The 21,193-nt window shown below is 36.3% G+C and overlaps 1 protein-coding gene across 1 annotated transcript in view; it reads right to left on the bottom strand.

Moving 5' to 3' along the window:
* Positions 1–5,722: 5,722 nt before the first annotated feature.
* Positions 5,723–21,193, bottom strand: part of KCNH7 (potassium voltage-gated channel subfamily H member 7) — a 450,073-nt gene continuing 434,602 nt past the window's right edge. Inside the window, exons 13-16 of the mRNA XM_060151475.1 lie at positions 19,786–20,037; positions 14,801–14,969; positions 7,357–7,549; positions 5,723–5,992 (exon numbers count right to left, since the gene is read on the bottom strand). Of these exons, the coding sequence (XP_060007458.1) occupies positions 5,723–5,992; positions 7,357–7,549; positions 14,801–14,969; positions 19,786–20,037 (884 nt within the window). The remainder of the gene's footprint in view (positions 5,993–7,356; positions 7,550–14,800; positions 14,970–19,785; positions 20,038–21,193) is intronic.

Genomic DNA, 21,193 nt, shown 5'->3' with positions numbered 1-21,193 from the left:
AGTGGAAGTACAAAGAACATAGGTAAAACATATAGTACTTTAAAACCACAGCTGTGCTAAATTATTCTGTGTCTCTCAAAATATAAATGAATTAATGTAAGTCACAGATGTCATGACTGCAATTCAGTAATTCATCTGGGTTTTGATACTAGCTTTTCAAGAATAACCATGTTAATATTGCCACTTCTCAAAATAAAAATATTTTATTGGGAGCATTTCTGTATTAATTCTTGGTATTCTCACTTAAAAGTTGGATTATGATTGGAAGAACAATGCAATTGGTCAGTTTTATGGTTCTGTGTTCTTAACATTGCATTCCTCGAGATGTGTTATTCTATTCATAGTAATAATGTGTCAGTTTTAAATAAATTTTAGACATCTCTCTCAACCCCCACTTAATAGTTTACATAAGCCTTGTAATAATTTCTTTTATGCTGTCAATTATTAATAGTTATTAATAATTCATGTCTTTTGTGTATTGCATATTCTTAAAGTGTACTTGTACCACAAGAGCATGTAATGAATTATTGTAAGCTTGGGCACTGATCACTCACAATACCTAATGCTTTATAAAGCATTTAAAAACACAATCCATTTAGTTTTTAAAAGGTTGACATCACTGCATAGTAAGTTAACGAGAACCACAAGAAAAACACCTTTAAATGAAAACAGGTGAGAGGGAGAAGGGGCAGCTATTGCATACCTAGAAAACAATTGCAATGTAAATGTAATTTTATGGATCTTGGACAAATGTAATATTTGACAAATATTGGGGTGCTATGGCAGAGGAAGCTTCCCTAATGCTGGCGTTCTCCTCTGACCAGATGCATCTTTGAGAGTTGTGTGAGAAACACCTTATAGATTTTTCTCATAAAGGTTAAATGCAGGCAGTGTCAGGCAGGGGAAAGAGCACTGAAAGGTTTTTAGAAGACCTAAGTAGTGCTACTGCACTGGTACCACGAGACCACCACCTTTGTGATGATGCATAAGTCACACGATGATCTTATAGTTTTACGGTGCCTTGTGGTTTACAAAGCACTTCTGCAAATATATTTCAGAGACCCCTCAACACCCCTTCAAGATATTTAAGATGTTGTCTCATTTTTATAGTTTTGGATACTGGGGCTCACTGAGGGTCTGTCTTGACAGTGAGTAGAGGAGGTAGGATCTGAATTCAGGCTTACCACACTGAGTCTCTTGCCGTTGCTACCACTGCACACTAAAGCTTAGGCAGGCTACGTCTGTGTAATGTAATGTCTGTGCCATGAGGGAGTGGGCCTAGATGCCTGAAAAGAGCCATTACAACTGTGAAATTCTATTTTCTGAAAAAACACTATTTTCTTCCAAAATTGTACTTTGAAAATTATTTTTAAATATCCATTTGGGAACTATCATGGATGTAAAGAGGCTTCCTTAGTGAACCAGTCTTCACGGAATACATTCTAGTCATACTGAATTCAACAGATCATCTTTGCACACTTGGCATTTAACATCACTTCAGAGTAGAGATGTTTGTAAAGATGAGATTCATAGTCTCACAATTATTATTGTGAATAGTATTACTTTAAAGCTATAAACCTAATAGTGCAAAATACAATTAGGAGAGAGACACCAATAGCTACACTTGAGTTTTTCTGAATCGAAAACTTTAGTCTCGGTAACAGCTATTTAGTTGGAGACATTGCACGTTGTGCAAAAGCTAAATTGTGGAAAATTGTTTGTTTTCCTGATTGAACATAATGTTATGTTCCTGGATGAGAGCCAAAGAATCTAGCATTTTTGAGCACCTACCATGTGCCAGGCACTTTCCTACATGTTATCTCATTTCCTCCTCAGGTGTCTTCAGGGCAGGTGCCATTATCTCTGGAAAAAGACTCAGGGAGGTTAATTAACTTGCTCAGGGTCACACAGCTATTAATGGAAGAACTCATGGTGAGACCCAAGTTGGTCTGACCACAGAACCCTGCATGGGTGATTCTCAAAGTGTTCACGTGCATCAGAATCAGAATCGTATGGAGAAGGGCTTGTTATAATGTGATTACTGGCCCCACCCCCAAAGCTTCTGATTTAATAGGTATGGGTGACGCCCAAAAATATGTTTCTAACAAGTTCCCAGGTAGTTGGAGCTAGTGCAGCTAATTCGAGGGCCGCCCTTAAGGATATCATCATCCTGTCTTTCAGGTGCCTCTTTGAACTCACATGATAGACACATTTGTTTTACTGCAAAAAATGTGATTAGAAATCGAATAACATTTAAATTTTTTTGTAATTTATAAACATTTTAATTTACAGTTAGAAATCCACTTAAATAATTGATCTACTTTTGGTTTTAACCATGGATAACCCATTTGAAAAACTCCAATTCACTTTTAGTAACTAGTTCTACCAGATTCCTTTTTTTAACCATGAAAGGCATTCAGAGGAAAGATACTATTGTTAATAATTCTTATTTTAGATAGGCAGATCAGGTGATCAATTTTTTCCTTAGATAATATATGATGGGATTTTAAAATAACATTTGTATTAGGACTTTGTTCTTTTAAGTATTTGAGAACCACTGCTAAAGATCAACCTCCAAAAGGACCTTGTGAGTAACATACATTAAACCCTCATACACACATTAAACCTGACACCAAATTCTACTATGGCCTGATTCGGTTTCCTTACGTTCTGACTAGAAGAGTCAGAAAGTTCAACTCTGATGACCAACCCATTATAATAGACTTAAGAAACTGTACTGTCCCAGATGTGCCCCTACCTTCCCACGTTTGTTGAATGAGTGATTATTTAAAAACCCTACAAGGACATTGCTTCAGCGTTTTTCATTCCTGGTTTTCTCAACTAATTAAGAGTATGGGACTCCTCTATAGGAGGATAAGATCTGATAAGTCTTTCAGATCTCTGCCTAGCAAATAATACCATCAGAAAACATCTAACCCAAATAAACTTTAGATATTAGATGTCATTTTATTTAGGCCTGGAGACCTAAATATTAATATTATATATTATTTTAAATATAAATATTTATATTAATATAAATATTAATATTATTTTTAGGTGGAAGGCAAAAAGAATTATGTTAGTGCTTTTAATTACCTAGAAGGAGAGCGGTTGCTATACTGCTGTTAAACCTACAGCAGTGAAACCTGGCTCTCAGCAGGCTCCCAAGATGGAGGGCTCAGACTGTTTTTGCTACCGCCCATGGGGAAAGTGACAGTGACTTCAGGCATTAGATAGATATTCGGCTAGGACAAGAGGATGAATCTTGTAAATTAAGATAATTCCTTTGGTTTAAGTCATTGTAGCTACTAAGTCTTCTGACTTTTATGCCTGACTCACCACATCTTTATACTGCTTGGGCTCTTTTAAAGCTAATATCCTGTAGGAATGGGCCTTCCTAATCCTGTCCAACTCTCTGAGATTTTATCAAGCAATTCTTTTATGTTGAGGAATTAAGAAGAAAAAAGGTTTATGTTATACTAGAATTTAAACAATCTGGATGCTTGCACACCCGTCCCCATCTTCCTATTTCTTCGTGCTTAGTTTTTATAAAGAAGTATAGAGACTATGTGTGGAAGGCTGAATTTTATGCATGTCATACCAAATGTTGCAGCTGAAGCGTTCACTAATCAAACAATCAGATCTAAATTCCTCACCTGCCAAATCCTCTCCTTCTACAAATGAACATCCTCTGGTGAATTCATTCTGAATTTCTCTGGAGCGTGGACTGACAATCCTTACGAAACTTGTTGCAGCTGCAAAGATCTGCCTACATATGGAAGTAAAATCCCTAAGTTGTCCTCTGAATCAGAGGCAGCCATTTCTCTCTTCCCTGCTAGGTACCCATAAAAGTTTGTTGAATGAGGAAAAGAAAGCATTGGTTAGTCCCTAAATTTCTATCTGCGTAACACCAAATGGTTTGGAAAGCTGGTTAGAATTATTATACTCCTATTGAATTGACTGGTCATTCTGTCATGTGTACTTGATCGTTAATGTTTTTGTCTGCACAAATTTAGCAGGGATAAGAACATGCCTGTGCCTACAGATCGCATCCCCCTACAGATTAGCAATTTATGGAACCATTAAAAAACATATATGGAGTAATTTAAGGTCGCTTTAATCATATTTTAAGTAGTGCAAAGTTTTTTGTAAATTTAAATAAATTGCTTGTATCTGAAACTAATATTCTAGTGTCAAAGGTAAAAGTAAGTCAATAGATTATATTTCTATCCTGGAGGGATAGATATTAATCCATTTAATAATGTATACAGATATAATGTCTCTTTAAAAATATATGTGAGTATAAAAATTAGTAAAGGATAAAGAAACTTGGAAGGATTTTCACAATTTTGTTCAGAAGGAGAGGATACAATGGGCCAGTCCATAATAAGTTAAAAATTGTATTCAAATGAATTGAAAAATAAAATTTCTCAACTAGAATTTGACTAATCAGAATCTTAAATTAGCTTGCAATTTTTCTGTACCCTGATTTTATGAGAGGCATATACCACCACTCCCCCAAAATAATCTAACAGTCGAATATATTAAAATATATTCCATGGTATATTCTGATATTCTGGAGTCAATATATATTCAGCCCAATCCATACAGGATAGATTTTCATTTAATCTTTGATTAGCAAATGTATTTGAGTAACCAAATAAAATTAAAATTTTTCTGCTGGTTTGTGCATTTTCTTTATACGTAGGTAAATGCACGTTGTTCTTTTACAGCCGGGATTAGAAAGCCGTAGCACGGCATATACTTCATGGAAGCTAGTTTCGCCACACAAATCCACTAAAATTGTACGTTTTGGGGGGAAGAAAACAATGTGCATCAATAAACTCTTTTGATCAAATTCAGGATTGCCCTAAAATATAAGTCAGAAGAAAGCTGTGGATATCAGTTTGCGTCTGTAGCACTTTAGCAGTTCTGAAGAAGAATCCCTCCCACCCCACCCCCGCCACCAAAGAAAAAGAAAAATTAGAGAAACTTGTTTCTGAGCATTCAAGGAAACATGCCAGTGGAAAATATTTTAGGGAGTTTGTGAATTCAGTTAGAGACAGAATTTTAAATAGAAAGGCCTTTTTGTCCTCATTAAAGCTGGCCTATATTCATGTATTTGGAGACGGTTTCCTCTACTGTCAGAGATTTATAACTCTAAAACTGTATATATATATATATATATATATATATATATTTTTTAGCGTGCGGGAATGAATGTAATTTACTATAAACATCTCAATCCAGAAGGGTATCTGTCCTCAAAAGTGACAAGGTTCCCTATCTCCCCCTTGAACTTCCATGAGTTGAGGATCATCTGAGTTGCATCCACGAACAATTTTATCCTTTGCTTTCTTATTTGCTTGGAAGGCATTTTCGTAACAAAGTATGGGTTTAGTAAAAGCAGTAACTAGGAGTCTCCATGCAAGAGAAATTGGAGTTTCCTAACATGCACATGATTTAAAAAATAAAAATAAAAAATGAGGTGCCTTGAGATGCTGGCAGTTTTAACATTTGGAACAAAAGAGTTCATAGATATATTTACATCCTAACTGCTCAATTTTACCTTACAAGCTTCAATTTAGGAAAATATACAGTACTTTTGCATATAATGGTAACTTGTGAGCCCCTGAGTCAAGTAGAGAGGATTTAAATACAAAAAAGGAAATCAGCCATTAAAAGCACTTACATTGTATGTGGAATAAATAGTACAAAATGATTATTTCCCCGGAAGACCAGGATCAGAAACATGCCTATGAAGACCCAAGATTCCTACAGTGCTTAGGGATGAATCTGTCAAAGAAGGATGCCTAATTGGATGAAGGCAAGTTTTTCTTTGCCTCGGGGGGTGAAGCTCTAAAGAGAGATCACTGTCTTGTTTTAAAAGTGAAGTCAAGTTGTCTTCCGAAGCTGTGTTCAGATGCACCCCACTTGAGAGGGATTCTTTGGATTTAAGTTTAGATTTTTCAAGGTCTAGAAATTCAGGACACTGATAGAAAGAAAAGAGAAGAAAACATGCTTTTATAATTCATTTGGATGTATTTCTAAAATGACACTCATGAAATCTAAACATGTTTTCTTTTTCCATAAATCTGTATTTGATTAGTGGTATTAACCAATCTTTCCCTCTCAAAGGTGAGTCAAAATACTGAAGGTCAGGTATCAGTTTAGATAATCCTATATAACCATTCCAAGATCTTTAATTTTACTTTGAAGCCATATCAGATTATTATTATTATTATTTTAAACACAATATTTCACATTGAGTTTTCCAGATGAGTTTTAATTCAAAATTCCCAACAAAACTAGGATCAAAAAGGTGGGTCATTGGGTGAGTACATTTGGAAAACAAGGAGAAAGAAAAAAGAAAGGAAGGAAAATCACCCATCCCTTGGCAGAAAATATTATCTAAATCCACTGAAAGCAAAAAACAAAGTACATGGTTTTGCATGTTTCTCAGCCATTCAAAACTCGAGATAAATTATGCTTTCATATTTTAGAAAAATTGCATTATTTTCCTTCAGTCACATTACCTCGTGCTATTAATATAGTTTCATTCCCCAGAGCATTTTGCACTCAATTCCCAAACTTCTAAAAAAGTTTTTACAAGATAGTTCTGTAAATTCTTGTTTAAATCATTGTTCTTAGGTCCAGTTTGGCCACAGTGTTTAAGTAATTAAGAATGATTCCCAAAATAGAATTCCAAAGGAGTTGGACTTTTCATATTAACATAATTCAAAGGGTTCCTCACAGGACTTCAGAGGAAAGATAAGGACACTAACATTCCTCTTACCATCACCAAGGTGAGAAAAGTTTAGAGCTCCCTGGTGATGGGTGGGGCACAGATGTGGTTACTAGTCTGGTTACACTTGGATCTCAGGTCTTGCTATTGCTTGTTATTGCTGCTATTTCTCTGCCCCTTCCTTCCTGAGACCCTGCTCAAGGGTGCCTCTTGTCACTAGAGCAAATTACAAACCTTTATTTGAAGCATTTTTTGGACCCAGGGCTAATCCTTAGCTTTCAAAGCTCTACCATTTATAAACTTAAGTAGATTGATATTTGAAAAAAAGCTTTTTCTTTAAAAAAAAAAAATACTAGTGTTTTAAGATCATTCTTCTAGGTCCATTGTTCCCAAAGTTTAAATGAGCAAAAGAATCAGGGGTGAAGGTCGGGGTTGGGGAGCTTGTTTAAGATGGAGATTACAGGGCTCATTCCCAGATGTTCTAGTTGAGGAAAAACAGAGATGGGGATGAGAATCTGTATTTTCCACTGCAGCCCAGGTGATTCTGATTGAGGTGGTCCCTGGAAACACACTTTGAGAGGCACTCTTGGTTATATGCTATCTATACTCACTTGTGAGGAAGGACTGAAACTTCGATCCGTCTTGATGGATGCTACCGGATGACTGGTTCTCATCAGGCGGATGACGGGTCTCTGATACTCTGTTCCTGTAGTTACCATACTGTAGGCTGGGGGGACCACAGTGGTTTGTTTCTGCAGCAGCTGTAAGATGGTCTGGACGTCTGCAGTCATTTGGGATTCAAGTCTGCAGGACAGACAGAAATGGGGGAAGACAGTCCTAAAACTGTCCAGGATTGCAAAGCATTTGAGAAAATTGCAGCAACACCAAAGAACAGAATTATGGCCCTGCTTTAAACAAGAAGGACAGGAGAGGGAGCATGGAGATGCTCACTTTCTATATCCCACTAATGGCTCTGATAAAGATCGTTGCTTTCCTGTTCGTTGATCTTAACAAAGAAACAGCTGACTGAAGAGGCTACATTTTCACAGTGTACATTGTATTGCATTTTTACAATTAAGCTTTATAGATTTCAAAATGTACAACGCATTCAGAATCCATTTTTAATCAGTCATTCTCTGCTTTTTATCAGGTTTTGGTCAGTTTCTTGTGAATATTTTATTTACTGTTTAAAAAGATTTCATAGCACATTTCTCTTATAGCTGCAACAAGTGGATAATTTCTTATGTGTTCCAAATTTATATTATCTATATTTTACTTTACCTCTCTCCTATAAACATCAAATATTGTATATCATTCACTGTATTCTTTCCTTAATGTTAAGTACTGTCAAATGCTAAATTCCTTTCCCATCTACAGTTTGGAACCTTTGGTAATTAAGAAACAGACCAAACATAAAAGTTCACTTGCTTCTGTAACCCATCTGGTTTGCAAAATACCAGTCTGATCATTTTTTATCCCTAAAGCTCACAAGTAGCCTACTGGCCTGTTAATTTCATTCTCACTTTAAATTAAAATTCAAGGGAAAGATAGCAAAATACAATGGATCTGATTCCCCTCCTTTGCATGTGTTAACAGTATTAAAAAAGGATTTTGTGGGTCTAAGAACAGAAAATTTGGACCATAGGCCTCTTTAGAAAACTTTTCTTTTAACTCTTTACTTATTTGTGCTTACTATTTTGTTTCAATGAAAAATACAAGGAAAAGGTAAATCTTACCAAAAATTTTAAATCATAGACTAATTTTGCTCAGTTACATACATGCTGCATTTGTGAAATTCAAAGTGGAGAGAACTTAGCCTTTGATTTGAGAGAGAAGAGAATAAACCTGGACAACATGAGAAAAAATCATTTTTTTCCTTTTAGTTTTTAACATTGACATTACAAACCCTCCTTCTGAGAATCATGTTAACACATGATTTGTGCAGGTTTTCTATATTTGGTATACATAGCCATATAGCTTAGCGTCTTCTAAACAAATAGCTATAAATTATACATGATTGTGCCTTGCAAATGTCAAAACCACACACTGAAAAAGAAAATTTGAATTATCAACTAGTTTATGTATCTATTTGTTACCCATTGTTCCGATCTAATATTTTTATGGTGCCAGCTAAACAGAGGAGACTCATTATTTTATTATGCATCAATTTTTTCTTTCACACTTCAAGGTACAGCACCCCCAAATCTTCCCTTATTCGGAATTAATTTCTCTCTCCTCTGAGCCCCCAAGGAAAATTCTACATCCATTGTAAATATTTCTGTGTGAATTTATGCCATCATTAACAGCATTGAATATGTAGGGAGTGGCTTACACATTACATGTAAAAGGCTTTGGGCGTGGGGAGTGGAATAATGAAAGCTTCATCAACAAATGGGATTCAAGACCCAATAGAGAGTCAAAAATTATGATAACGATTTTGAGTCCTCACAAAACCTTTGTCAAACAGCAGGGGTCTCCAAGAAACAGGAGCTCTGTCTCATAGATTCTATCTATTTGAATAGTGTCGATGAGGGAAAAACCTATTGGAAGTGTGTAATAGCAACATGCTACCATGAGTGGGATTCCCAAACACAAGACCATCACATGCTGGTGCAGGGTGAGAACAAGACTGTGTCAACATGACTTAGCTAAGACAGCAGACGACCTCTGTCAACATGACTTAGTTGTTCCAGGAAAACTCTGCCTGGGAAAAATAAGTCTAAGGGAATAAATAACTTTACTCCTTCAGGAAATTTCTATAGATTAACTCACTGGAGACAGCAATCTGCTCTTTTGAACAAATAAACTTGCTTAATCAAACAAATTTTATTTATCCATACTTGCTTCAAGGTCCTCATTTCACTGTGTCCATCAATTCTGAACTATTATATTATGAATTTTGCCCAGATCCACTCAGTTTCCCACCTTGAAAGGCCCAGGCTCCAAAATCCTATAAATATCCTACTTCTGACTTCCCCTTCTGAGATAACACTTCAGACTCTGTCTAGGTGGTGGTCTCTCTTCCTGCAGTGACTTTGAACCAAACCTTAGTTTGGTTTTATTAACCAGTAATCTGATATTTTGGGTAGTTCAATGCAATGGATTCAATGTTTATGTTGAAATGCTAATGGTGAAATCCTAACCCCCCATGTGATGGTATTAAGAGGTGTGGCCTGTGGGATTTAATTAGGTCATGAGGGTAGAGCCCTCATGAATGGCATTAGTGCCTCATAAACCAGAGCCCCAAAGAGCTCCCTTCCTTCTTCTACCATGTGAGGACAGAGTGAGAAGTCAGCCGTCTATGAACCAGGAAGCTGGCTCTCAGTAGATACTAAATCTCCCAGCAGTTTGATCTTGAACTTTCCAGTCTGCAGAACTGAGAAATAAATATCTGTTGTTTATAAACCACCCAGTCTATTGTATTTTTGTTATAGCAGCCCAAACAGACCAAAACATTCAACAAAGAAGAGCTTTAGTGAGGAATTTCTTTACCATGCATAGGTTGTATTTTCATGTTTCATGGCTAGGTTCTATCAGCTTAATTGGAATGGACTCTTCTAATGACACAAGTAATCTGCTCTACTCTGGAAGAATTACAGAGAATTTAGAAAAAGTCCAGCTTTGTCTTTAAAACAGAAAAGAATAACTCAATTTTATAACTTTTTTTTTTTGTCAGTGAAGGCATATGCCACTCCAAAACAAGCCACTTTGGCATATTGATTCTTTTGAGCTGTAGGCACTTGGAGAACAGCAAGTGTGGGGAAAAGCTTTCTCTGAACTTCCCTTATCTGCCTAAAGGCAGATCTTCCAGAAGGAACTCAGTTGTCATAAATCCCCTCCCTGGGAGTTTCAACAACCAGGGAAGATCGACTTCTGTCACAGAAGAGGCATCACACTGAGACAAACTTTGTCACAAACTGTCATACCTCCCATCTATTCTTCTAAGGACCCATTCACCTTCCTAATGATCATTCATTCTCCTCTAAGAGACCTACATCCCCCAGCCCCTTTCCCTATTAAGATGGTATTAAATCTTCAGTTCTAAGGCACCTCAGGGAGTTACTAATTTTCCCTTGAGTATCTCCCATATGTACGTGAGGTACACATGTTAATAAATTTATGTTTGTTTTTTCTTATTAATCTGTCTTTTATTATAGGGGTTTCAGCCAAGAACGCAGAAAGGTAGAGGAAAATTTACTTTTCTTCCCCTACATCAGCATAGCTATACAGCTGTGTAAAATGAATGTTTTCATTCACTTATGCAAAGACCCACAGTGTACCAGGCACAGAGTTCTGCAAGGGATGGAATCCTCACTGAAAGCTTTTACATCCTCTAGGGCCTCGCTATGCAAAGCATGGTCAAATCTGGGAGCTTGTTAGAATGTGGAATCTCTGCCGATTCCAGACCTAGACTTAGAATCTACCTTTTAACAAAATCCCCAGGTGATTCGAAAGCACATTAAAGTTTGAGAAGCACTGCTTTAGGATCCCGATATATGTATATCTGTAGGCATAATACATAAATATGTAAGAACATTTCTTAGGTAAACTTTTAACCCTGCATATAGTTTAATTGGCCATTAAAGCAGAAAAGCAGCAGCGGCCAGGACGATTCAAGATGGACCATTTATATTTGTTTTTATTGCACTGTGTACTTAATATGTGTATTTGGGTGAAACAAATGGGATAGAATTCACAGTTCTACTACATTTGAACAGAATACTGAGGCTAAACAGAGTAGACCCAACTCTAGAAAGAGTCCCAGGATTCTTACCCTGCAAAGTTGAAGTCTAAATTGAGCTCCCCTTTTCAAACTTGTTTTCTATACTTTTGCCTTCTAGAGTAAACTGGAGGTAAGAGGTTCTTGGAGATGGCAGTGCAGTAAAAATGCCATGTTTTGGATTTTAAACCCAAAAGAGGCTAAGGTGAGTCAGGCAATAAAATGTTTGTGACAATTTCAGAGCTAAATAGGAAGAAGTTAGTCAAAGAAAATAATTATGTTAAAAAACATACAGATGCTAGGACATGTCAAAAAAGATTTAGTTGCAGTTTGGCTGTGAAAAAAAGTATCATAAAAAATTCATTCTAAAACTAATGTAATAAAGTAACAAGAATTATTAGTATTAAAGTACGGTTACTAGCCAAATGGGTCCTGGATGTATATGCCCTTAAAAGTTTACACTTTCGGCCCCAGGACATATTAAAGGCAAGTATTTTCAGTAATCTTTGATTTACACTAGCAGCAATGATTGGTATCCATGACGAGGCAACAAGGGAATCTTAAAATCTCAATTTTCATCCAGAAGAAAGGTCCAAATCAGGAAACACAGAAACATATGAAAAGCAAGAGAACATACTCAGACAAACATCAATAATGGAAGTTAAGCTCATTGTTAATCATATTTTACTGGGGCTTCCCTGGTGGTCCAGTGGTAAAAAATCCGCCTTCCAATGCAGGGGACATGGGTTCGATCCCTGATCGGGCGATTAAGATCCCACATGCTGCGCGGCAACTAAGCCCATGTGCCACAACTACTGAGCCCACACGCCCTGGAGCCCTCATGACACAACTAGAGAGAGAAAACCCGCATGCCACAACTAGAGAGAAGCCCGCGCACCGAATCGAAGACCAGACGCAGCCAGAAAAAATAATCATATTTTACCTAATTACAGCACTTTCTATTTTGTAGCATATACACTCTCCACATGTATTACCTTAGTCTTTACAACAGTAATGCAGGTCAGTATAGGGCAAAGAAAGAAACTGAGGCTGGAGAAATTTAAATGACCTGACCTAGTCATCCTATTAGTAGTTAAGTAGAAGAGTTATGACTTTATCTAGGCTAACCAATTGCAAGTGCTGTGTGAGTATCATGCTGAAGAAATCACTGCTGTCCCTGTCATTAATCCATTCATTCAGTAATTTTCCCATTTACTCCAGGAATTGAATGCATACCATATGTTTCACAATAAAGGAATGGGCAGGAATCAAGGAAGTTAAAGTTCAGAGATCACCCTTTTATCAATTCTTTCGTGTGTACAGTGTATATTTTGACATATGTTATGGCTAAAAGATCAATGTAGCTTGGTATAAATAGCAGGGAGAGATAGTAAATGTACTAATTAACTAAATATGCTTCTCTGAGCAATAATAAGTATGATCGTGTCAAGTTCTTAAACCTTAATTAGGAATTACTGACTCTAAGTAAATGATAGTTTGTTTTAATTTTCTCAGATAAGTTTCAATTTTACAAGACTTTCATTTGGCACTTGAGAATGGGATATAGACCTCAGTTTTTTAACTTTTAAACTTTGATTAAATTACATGAAAACAAAAAATACAAAATTAAATCTTTAATTCATATAGTATTGTCATACTTCTGTTTGAAATTAAGGCATACAAATTTATTTCAATTTACAAATTTGTAGGTTTTCTGATTCCTTTTGTCTGTTTTAATTGCTAATTCATCTTTCATGGTAATGTATGTGTGTGTGCATACATTTTTATGTTTACTGTATTGTCTGACACTGTTCAATTCAGGCATAAAGATTTAAAAAAGTGATAAAACTACAAGCAGCATTGATGAAACACAGAACAAAAATTAAGCATAGATAGCTAGCTTATGTAGTATAAACAAAACTCATAGAATGTGGTAAGTATAGAGAACAAGAAAGCAAGTAGCTTGTTACACATGGGCAGAATTCATAAGATGCATTAAATACACACAGCATGGTAGCAACCTGCAAGACATCCCAAGGATAGAATCGAAATATGATGTAACAAACCAGAGCATGGCTTATACATGGAAAGAGATGGAAAGAACAAATTATTCTCCTGTCACCTCTGGGTAGATGACTGCCACCCCCAAGTTTGGTCACCCACTGGTGACACACACACAGTATAATCTCCTTCTGACGCCTCACGTTTTTTACCTATAAAGGCCAATAAAACACATGGCTGTTCGGCAGGCTAACTGAAATGCCACAGCTGTGGCCAGGTGTACTTGGCCTTACATGTCTGTGATAGAGCAAGTGTGTCATTGGCACTGGGGAATTATTTTTATCTGTGGACCCCTTTTGTGCAAATCTAAACTCTGGTCCTCATAACCACACCTTCAGCCTGGAAGGCTGATGAGGTATATATATATATAATTGCATAAATCAGGATACAGGTTGTATGGTTCTTTTACCAGGATTGCGCTTATTAGAAATGTGTTAATTACCCCATCTGGAGCCCCTCATCACTCACTGTGTGTTTTAAATTGATTTAGTAAATCCTGTGATTTGAACATTTTAGTTTAATCCATGCAGTTTTCGGTCTGTGACTACTGGAATACCTTGCCCAGTGATGTCCTGGAAACTACCTTGAATCCAGGTCACTTTCCACATGTAACACAACTAAAGCAATATCATGCTTATACATCTATTTTTTTTTTTCCCTGAATGTCATTGATCAGTTTAATTTTAAGGAATCCATGTAGATTTGGGTTAAGGGGTTCCATCCTTCCTAAAACCAAAATTTATTCTTTATCTTAAAAGGTTAGAGATCAAAGATGGAGGGAAAATGGAGAGGATCTGGGTTCTTAACTCAATCACATTTTTGACAAGTTGGTTGAAAAACTAAATGTTTAAATCATTTTGTCAATATTCTTAAAAAAATACCGTACCACATAACTAAGTTACCATGAACAGCCAAAAAGTGCAAAAGGAGGATTGAAAGAGGAAGGGTGTTAGTCAACAAACTAAATATGAATTATTTTGAAGGGCTAAAAAACGTTTCTTAGGCAGCCAATGCTGATGATATACACTAATTTTATGACAAGTAAAGAAAAAATAGGATTCATGCTGCCAAAAGTGTGAAGCGTTCTAAGTAAATGCTCTTTGAAAAACAGATTAATAATTCTGTCAACGTGTAGTCTTCTTTTAAATAAGTAAGTGTATAAAGAAGTGTATATGCCATCTATGGTAGGACGAATTTGCTATTTACAAAGAGTAAGGCTAGACCCAGCTAAGGGCTTGGATTATGTTTTCCCTTTGCCTAGCTATTGCTTATACCTGTTAAGCTGTTCTTGGAGCAGATCTAATCTTTGCTCCACTTCTCCGTAGGCGAGGTCACTTTCGGTTTCAGAGATGCCCCAGGCAGCTCTCGGAAGCGCTGAGGGACTAGACTCATCAGCCTGAGTTCCGGCAGTCTCTCTTTCCCAGCTTCTGGTGTCAGCGATATCTGTGGGAAACGGCAAGATGGAGGTCAACTTCTTTGGGTGCCCATTTGTAGCTCCAGAGACATCCACAATACAAGCAGGAAGGGATCTTGGAGTTTAATGGGAAGACAGAGAACCAGAGTGACTCAGGGACCTGTCCAGGGGCCACAACCAGTTGGTAGCTGAATCTCATCCACCCCGATCCTGTCTGCCACTTCCCACACCCATTTCCATACGAATAAAAACATACAGCCAGTTATGAGTCTTGAATACAATTTTGTCTTCTTTCTATTTTGTGCTAAGAGGAAAACATGGATGGTCAACCCCGAGCTCTGGTTAGAGAGCAATGACTTTGTGCTTTACATTTGGGAAGAAACAGCACCATTTGTATGTACTGCTGCACCTCAGGTTGAAGATTTTAGGGCTCTTTCACCCAGAATAATTTGCATACTTCATGATTCAGAGGGGGCTCAAGAAGAGACAGCCACGGGGAAGTGAGGATGTTCAGAGGGATTCCCTTAGGCCAACCCAACTCAAAGCAGAGCCAAGGAACCATGAGCCATTAAAGATGGGAAGAGTCCTAAAGTCTCTAGTCCTATGACATTATTTCATGTTTTTATGTTTCCTTGTAGCTCCTTCTACACTGTCCTTTAACGTATTCTGTCCATTAATTTCCAATATTTTTTCTTGGGACTCTTCTATTTAGAATATTTTTATGCTGCTATACTTTAAAACATATTGTTTATCTGTTCAAGTCCACTTTTCAGATGGTCCTCATGTCTGTTATGTTCCAGACACTCTGCTAAACGTGGGGGAGTTAGAGATGAAGAAAACATAGGCCCTGCCCTTGAAGAATTCAGTCTAGCAAGGTTTTAGTCATTTTCCTCACGGAGATTCATTTTCTGAGCCTCATTTAATTTACCGTTTCTCCTACAATCTGTATTTGCAAGTTGTCAATATTTGAGGGCAAATATAATATCTTACTTTCCCTCTCAGTCCTGCCATAAACGTTTGATGGCTTTTGCTACGCTTTCTTCCCCTCTACATTTCACGTATCTAGAGAAGTACTTAGAATGATTAAAAGGCTGGGAAATAAAACCCAGGAAAAAATACCAGTGGAGTTGGGAGTTTATTTCAGAGATAAAGAAGGAGCATCTTTTCCTCACTGGGAGGGCTGGTGGGAGGAAAATACTGTCTAGAACTGGTCTTCATTTTTACGTGGAAATAGACTTGAATAACAAAAAGTGATTTTGCTTTGATAGAAAGCCTTTTTTTCCCCCCCTTTGGACAAGTAGTTATGATTAAACACTGACAAAAGTATGTAAAATTAAGGAATTTATATCCTTGGCTATTTTAAAAATTGGATAGAAAGTAACTGATTTGCAGAGGGTTAGCTATGATTCTAGAAACAAGGAACAGGATTTGTAGGACTTCTTGAAGTCCCTTTCCTACAGTTTCTCCAAAAGTACAGTCAGATAGCTCAAAAGCACCTCCTATTCTCCAGCAGCAGACACAATTTCTGTATCTTTTCTTCATGGTTTTTCTATCACTATACTTTTATCACTGAATACACAGACATATCTACTGAGGTGCCTACAATTTCGGCTTCAGATGGGTGAAGCTCTAACAAAGGGATTAGCATATCCAAAGACAGTATTAGAAAAATATAAGGTCAGGGTTCCCTGTACTATTGAAATGGCTAACAGACCTCAGAGAGCTTGCTATGAATTCCAGAACAGTTCTTTGTGATTAAGGCTTCCTTAGACTATGGAAGGCTGGTGTTTTGTTCTTTTTAAAGTGACAATATATAATTACCCTTGATACTTAATCAAACACAACAAATGAAAATGAACATCAAAAAACGATAATGCTGAACTTTTAAGTGCAGTAATACATCAGCAGATTTTCACTGAAAAGTATGATTTATTATTCACAGACATGTGACTATTTAAAAGGCAAAACAATAATATGATGTCTTAGTACACTAGGTTTTCAATTTTGGAGAATTATTGCCAAACAAATATTCAGAACACACATACTAATGGTCAGATGATGCCAGTGTTTCTCCCTGTCTAGCCTCTTGCTAGACAATAAAACAAAAACAGTAAAAACTGATAGGATGGAAGTTACATATTATGCTCAGAAGTTTTGTGCTGAGAAAGCTTAGAGAATTTCCACTTATGCCTAATAGCTCTCATTCTCAAATCATATATAATAAACTGATTTTTAAATAACAGTGGTGAATCACATGCAATAAATTACATAGGATTCTATTTTTTCTTCAGTGCTCAAGAACAAAACCTGATAATCTTCTCTTAACAAAAAAGAATAACTGTAAACTATTGGGTAAAGTCTTCCTTGATGATAATTTACTCTTTTATTAAAATCAGTAATGTGTGATTAGCTTATTTTAACAGCAATATGAAAGAAAAAAGGAGTTCAAAGGGGAAATCCTGCTTAGTAGTCTTAATCAAAATGAACATCCTTGTAGATACTTTCTAAATATAGCTCAGAAAAAATCTGCACTTGGTTGCCTTGGAAAATGTTGCTATAGTTGCAAGACACATTTCTAGAAATGGATGAACAGAAAGTAAACTTTCACTTTGCTCTGGGTACACAATTTTCCTACAGTCAACTTTTGACCTCAATCTAAGTAGGATCAGAGTCCATTTAGTTTAATTTTTTCTTTTCAGTTTTGTCTAAAGGTGCTCCTCTGTTGGATTCAGCATGACAAATGCTAGAAATGTAAGTGGCATTTCCATTGATGATAAAACTAAAATTTGTGGGGATTTAGGAGCTCAAGCTGCAGCAGTTCCAGCTACACCCTACATCTTATTCAAACCCTTTAACATTGCACAGTATCTCACCTTAGAAAATCACTAGGGAATGAAATTTGCAGTGAATAAAGTTTTAGAATTCTCCATCGGTTGATCGTATTGATTATCCAGGTTAACCATGTGTCACACTGATAGACTCTATAACAACATCAATCATGCTTATTCAATTGACATGAGTATTTAACTATGAATTGTAAAGGTAATTATTTATTTGAATAGGGATCGCATTGTAAACTTTTGAAAATTAAAATTTTAGATAGGTAGATATTAAAATGATCTGTTAGAATACTATCTTTTATTGTGCATGTAGAATAGCTAATTAAAAATAATTGGAAGAAGTGGCAAAGCAAAATATAAGATGAAGGGCATGAGAATTCACCATCAGCGAGAGTCACTATAAAGTCAAATCAAATCCCCAAAATGTATCATTAACGACTTGTCACTTGAGACTTTAAAACGCAAGAGGAAAACAACAAAAAGTATTTTGAAAAATGTCAGGCCCACGTTATGCTGACTCTTGGAAATAGTAGGATGGTTCAGCAAGTTCTTCAGAACTTCTGCCTTCCATGATACAACCTGTTTCAATTTTTAGTACTTCCCAGAATCCGTTTTCATAAATAACTAAAACGGGACGTTTGGTAATCACATCTAATATTCCATTCTTCCACTGTGATAAATGAGGTACTATTTTCATCCACTTCATCAAGATTTTAGATTGTCCAGAGAAAATCTGCATATATTCTTAGCTTACTTCAACTTGGGGTCATGGCAAAAGCTGATTTGATAATATAGGGAAAGTAACTCAGGAAAAATGTAAAGCCTAAACATCCTAGATTCAGTAAAACTTTTGTTGTCAGATATAGTCACTTCAAATAATGGTGACAATGACAGGTAATATTTACTTACTCTGTGTCATAATTTTGTATCCTGCCAGGTCAAGAACATCCTATTTTTCCTTCATTTCTGTTATATTCTTTTGATTTTTTTGCTACACCTTCTTCATCTCTACATTTTTATATATCTAGGAATATGTTCAATGATTAAAGGGTTAGAAAAGAAAAGCTGTGAGAAAATACTAAGCAGAGTTGGGGATTTTATCTCAGAGAAAGTAATTTATGCATGTTCTCTTGTTTAGTAATCACAACAGACCAGTTGGTTAGAAGATATTATTCCTATTCTGAAGATGTGCAAACTGAGTCTTAGTGGGGTCTGTCAAATCACTTACTGAAAGACATAAAGGGAGTAAGTCACAGAGTTGAACTTGGAACCCAAGCAGCCTGCCTGTACCTGTTCTTGCACCCACTTAGCAAGATTTAACAAGATCCGTATATCTAGCTCCTGATGAGAAGTTAATTGTTCTTTCATGTGACAGTCCTCAAGTTTTCCTGAGTTTTCCACCCTTTAGCATCTAATCTGGATATACTGATTAAGCACAATTACCCAGTTATGCATATTTTCTACAACAAAACCCATATATTTGGGTATCCGTTTTAAACAAATGTGTTCAACTGAGTTGGATCTAAAAGCATATTTTATTTAGGAGCATTTCTCCCCATTTTCTCATAATTCTCAGTAAACTGAAATTCTTTTTGGTATTTATTGCATTTTTATTGCATTGGTCTTTCATGCTATTAAAAAAACAGGTTTGGGGGTGAGGAATGGATACAGAAGATACATACAAGAATCAATGGGTTTGCTCTCTTCACTCATCGATCTCCTCTCCCCACGGAGTCACTACAACAGACATTCCTACAATGTCCTATGTGGCATTATGTTAAGTCTGCCTGGCCACACAGACCCTCCTATGCTATAATTGGGAATAATGACCACTATTCCAGAACCCTGAAAACACTTCGTAGATGATCTAAGGTTTGATCTTTGCAAATATATCACAAAATTGCAGATTAGATTAATGTGCGGTATGGTTCTTCATTTGTGCGAAGTCACCATTTTGTGATTAGTCCTGAGGAAAGACAACGAGATTCTGGAGAAACTTGATTACCTTTGCAAGAGTGACTTCTTTTATCTATGGGAATTCTTCCTGAGGTGGGTACTGTTTCTTCAAGATCAAGTCCAGTTACTTTCCCTATTTCTGGAGGAGAATCTACAATTCCTGAGAAGAGAGGCTTTTGTTCATCGTCAATAGAGGAGATGAAAGATGAAGATCTGCTTTTTTTCTCTTCAAAGTGTTTCTTGGACCTCTGATAATGTCTTATGGTATCTACAGAGTCTTCGGGATCATTTGTAGTGCTTCCTTTGCCAAAATCTATCAAAGAAAAGTTATTTTATAGAAGAGAATCAAATGTGAGACTCTATGCCTACTGCACTATCTAGTGCTACATAAACTACCTTTGTCATAGTGATTTTTTTTTGGAATAACTTTAACATAGATTTTTTTTAAACTGCCAGAAAAGTTGTTCTTTCTCTTTTTCCTACTGAGAATGGAACTACTTAAGAAGACTTTTTTTTTTCATAATTCACAGGACATTAGATTATCTTAATGAGATATGCTATTTGTTCCAAAATTAAAAGAATATCTGTGGTAGTAATAGCATTTATATCTCTGAAAAAAAAACTTTAGGATAACTTAAACCTTATTTATACATGCTCAACAGTCATTTGTATTCTTAAAATATGGTGTACTATTTCTTGAAGGAAATGAAAAAGTGAAGAAAAATGTGTCCCAATTCTAAAATGTCACCGCTATGCAGCTTACTGTTTGTTTTTAACCTTCATGCCCTCTCATCTGTGGTGGTCATTCCACATTGTGAAGGTCAAAACCGGAAGCCTCCTTGTGGTACAGGCTGGCAGGCTGTACTTCAACCCTAGTTCAATGCATGTAATGGCCTTGACATTCCAGGCAGTTTGGTTGTGCAGGATATTGCAAAGAATATAAAGCTTAAATACAGTAATTAAGGTAGGTTTACTTAATTACATTAAAGACAGTAGTGCATATTAGCTGCTTTATACTGAAATGTCAGGATAATTTCAGCCTTGCAGGTTGTGTTAGAACATATTTCAGCAGGAAAAACTCCAAGAGACAAAACCCAGAACTTGTTCCCATTAGTGTCCTGGGGAGACAGTATAATTCTCCATCTGGTTACTGCTAATAACTAACCCACATACTCCAGAAGGTATATCATTTTCTAGAGAAATGTTTAAGACGGTGTCTCCATCTATTCTCCGCCTGGTTGTGCTTACTTTGTTATTTATAGAAGGCCAAATGAACTGATTTAAGGCCACTCCAGAGAAACTTCCAACTGTTTTTTAAAATTCCCATATGGCACAGAAATTAAACAGAGATCTTTTTCTTTTATTTAAAAAAATCATAATTTAAAATATGAGAAGCTAGAAAGCAGCCCAAGGTAAAAATGGATAGAGTTTAAAAACCAGTTCATGGGGCTTCCCTG

This window comes from Lagenorhynchus albirostris, chromosome 6 (assembly GCF_949774975.1).
Source record: "Lagenorhynchus albirostris chromosome 6, mLagAlb1.1, whole genome shotgun sequence".
In the NCBI taxonomy this organism is placed as follows: domain Eukaryota; kingdom Metazoa; phylum Chordata; class Mammalia; order Artiodactyla; family Delphinidae; genus Lagenorhynchus; species Lagenorhynchus albirostris.
The sequence above is the reverse complement of the archived record's forward strand: the minus strand, read 5'-3'. Positions and strand labels throughout refer to the sequence as shown.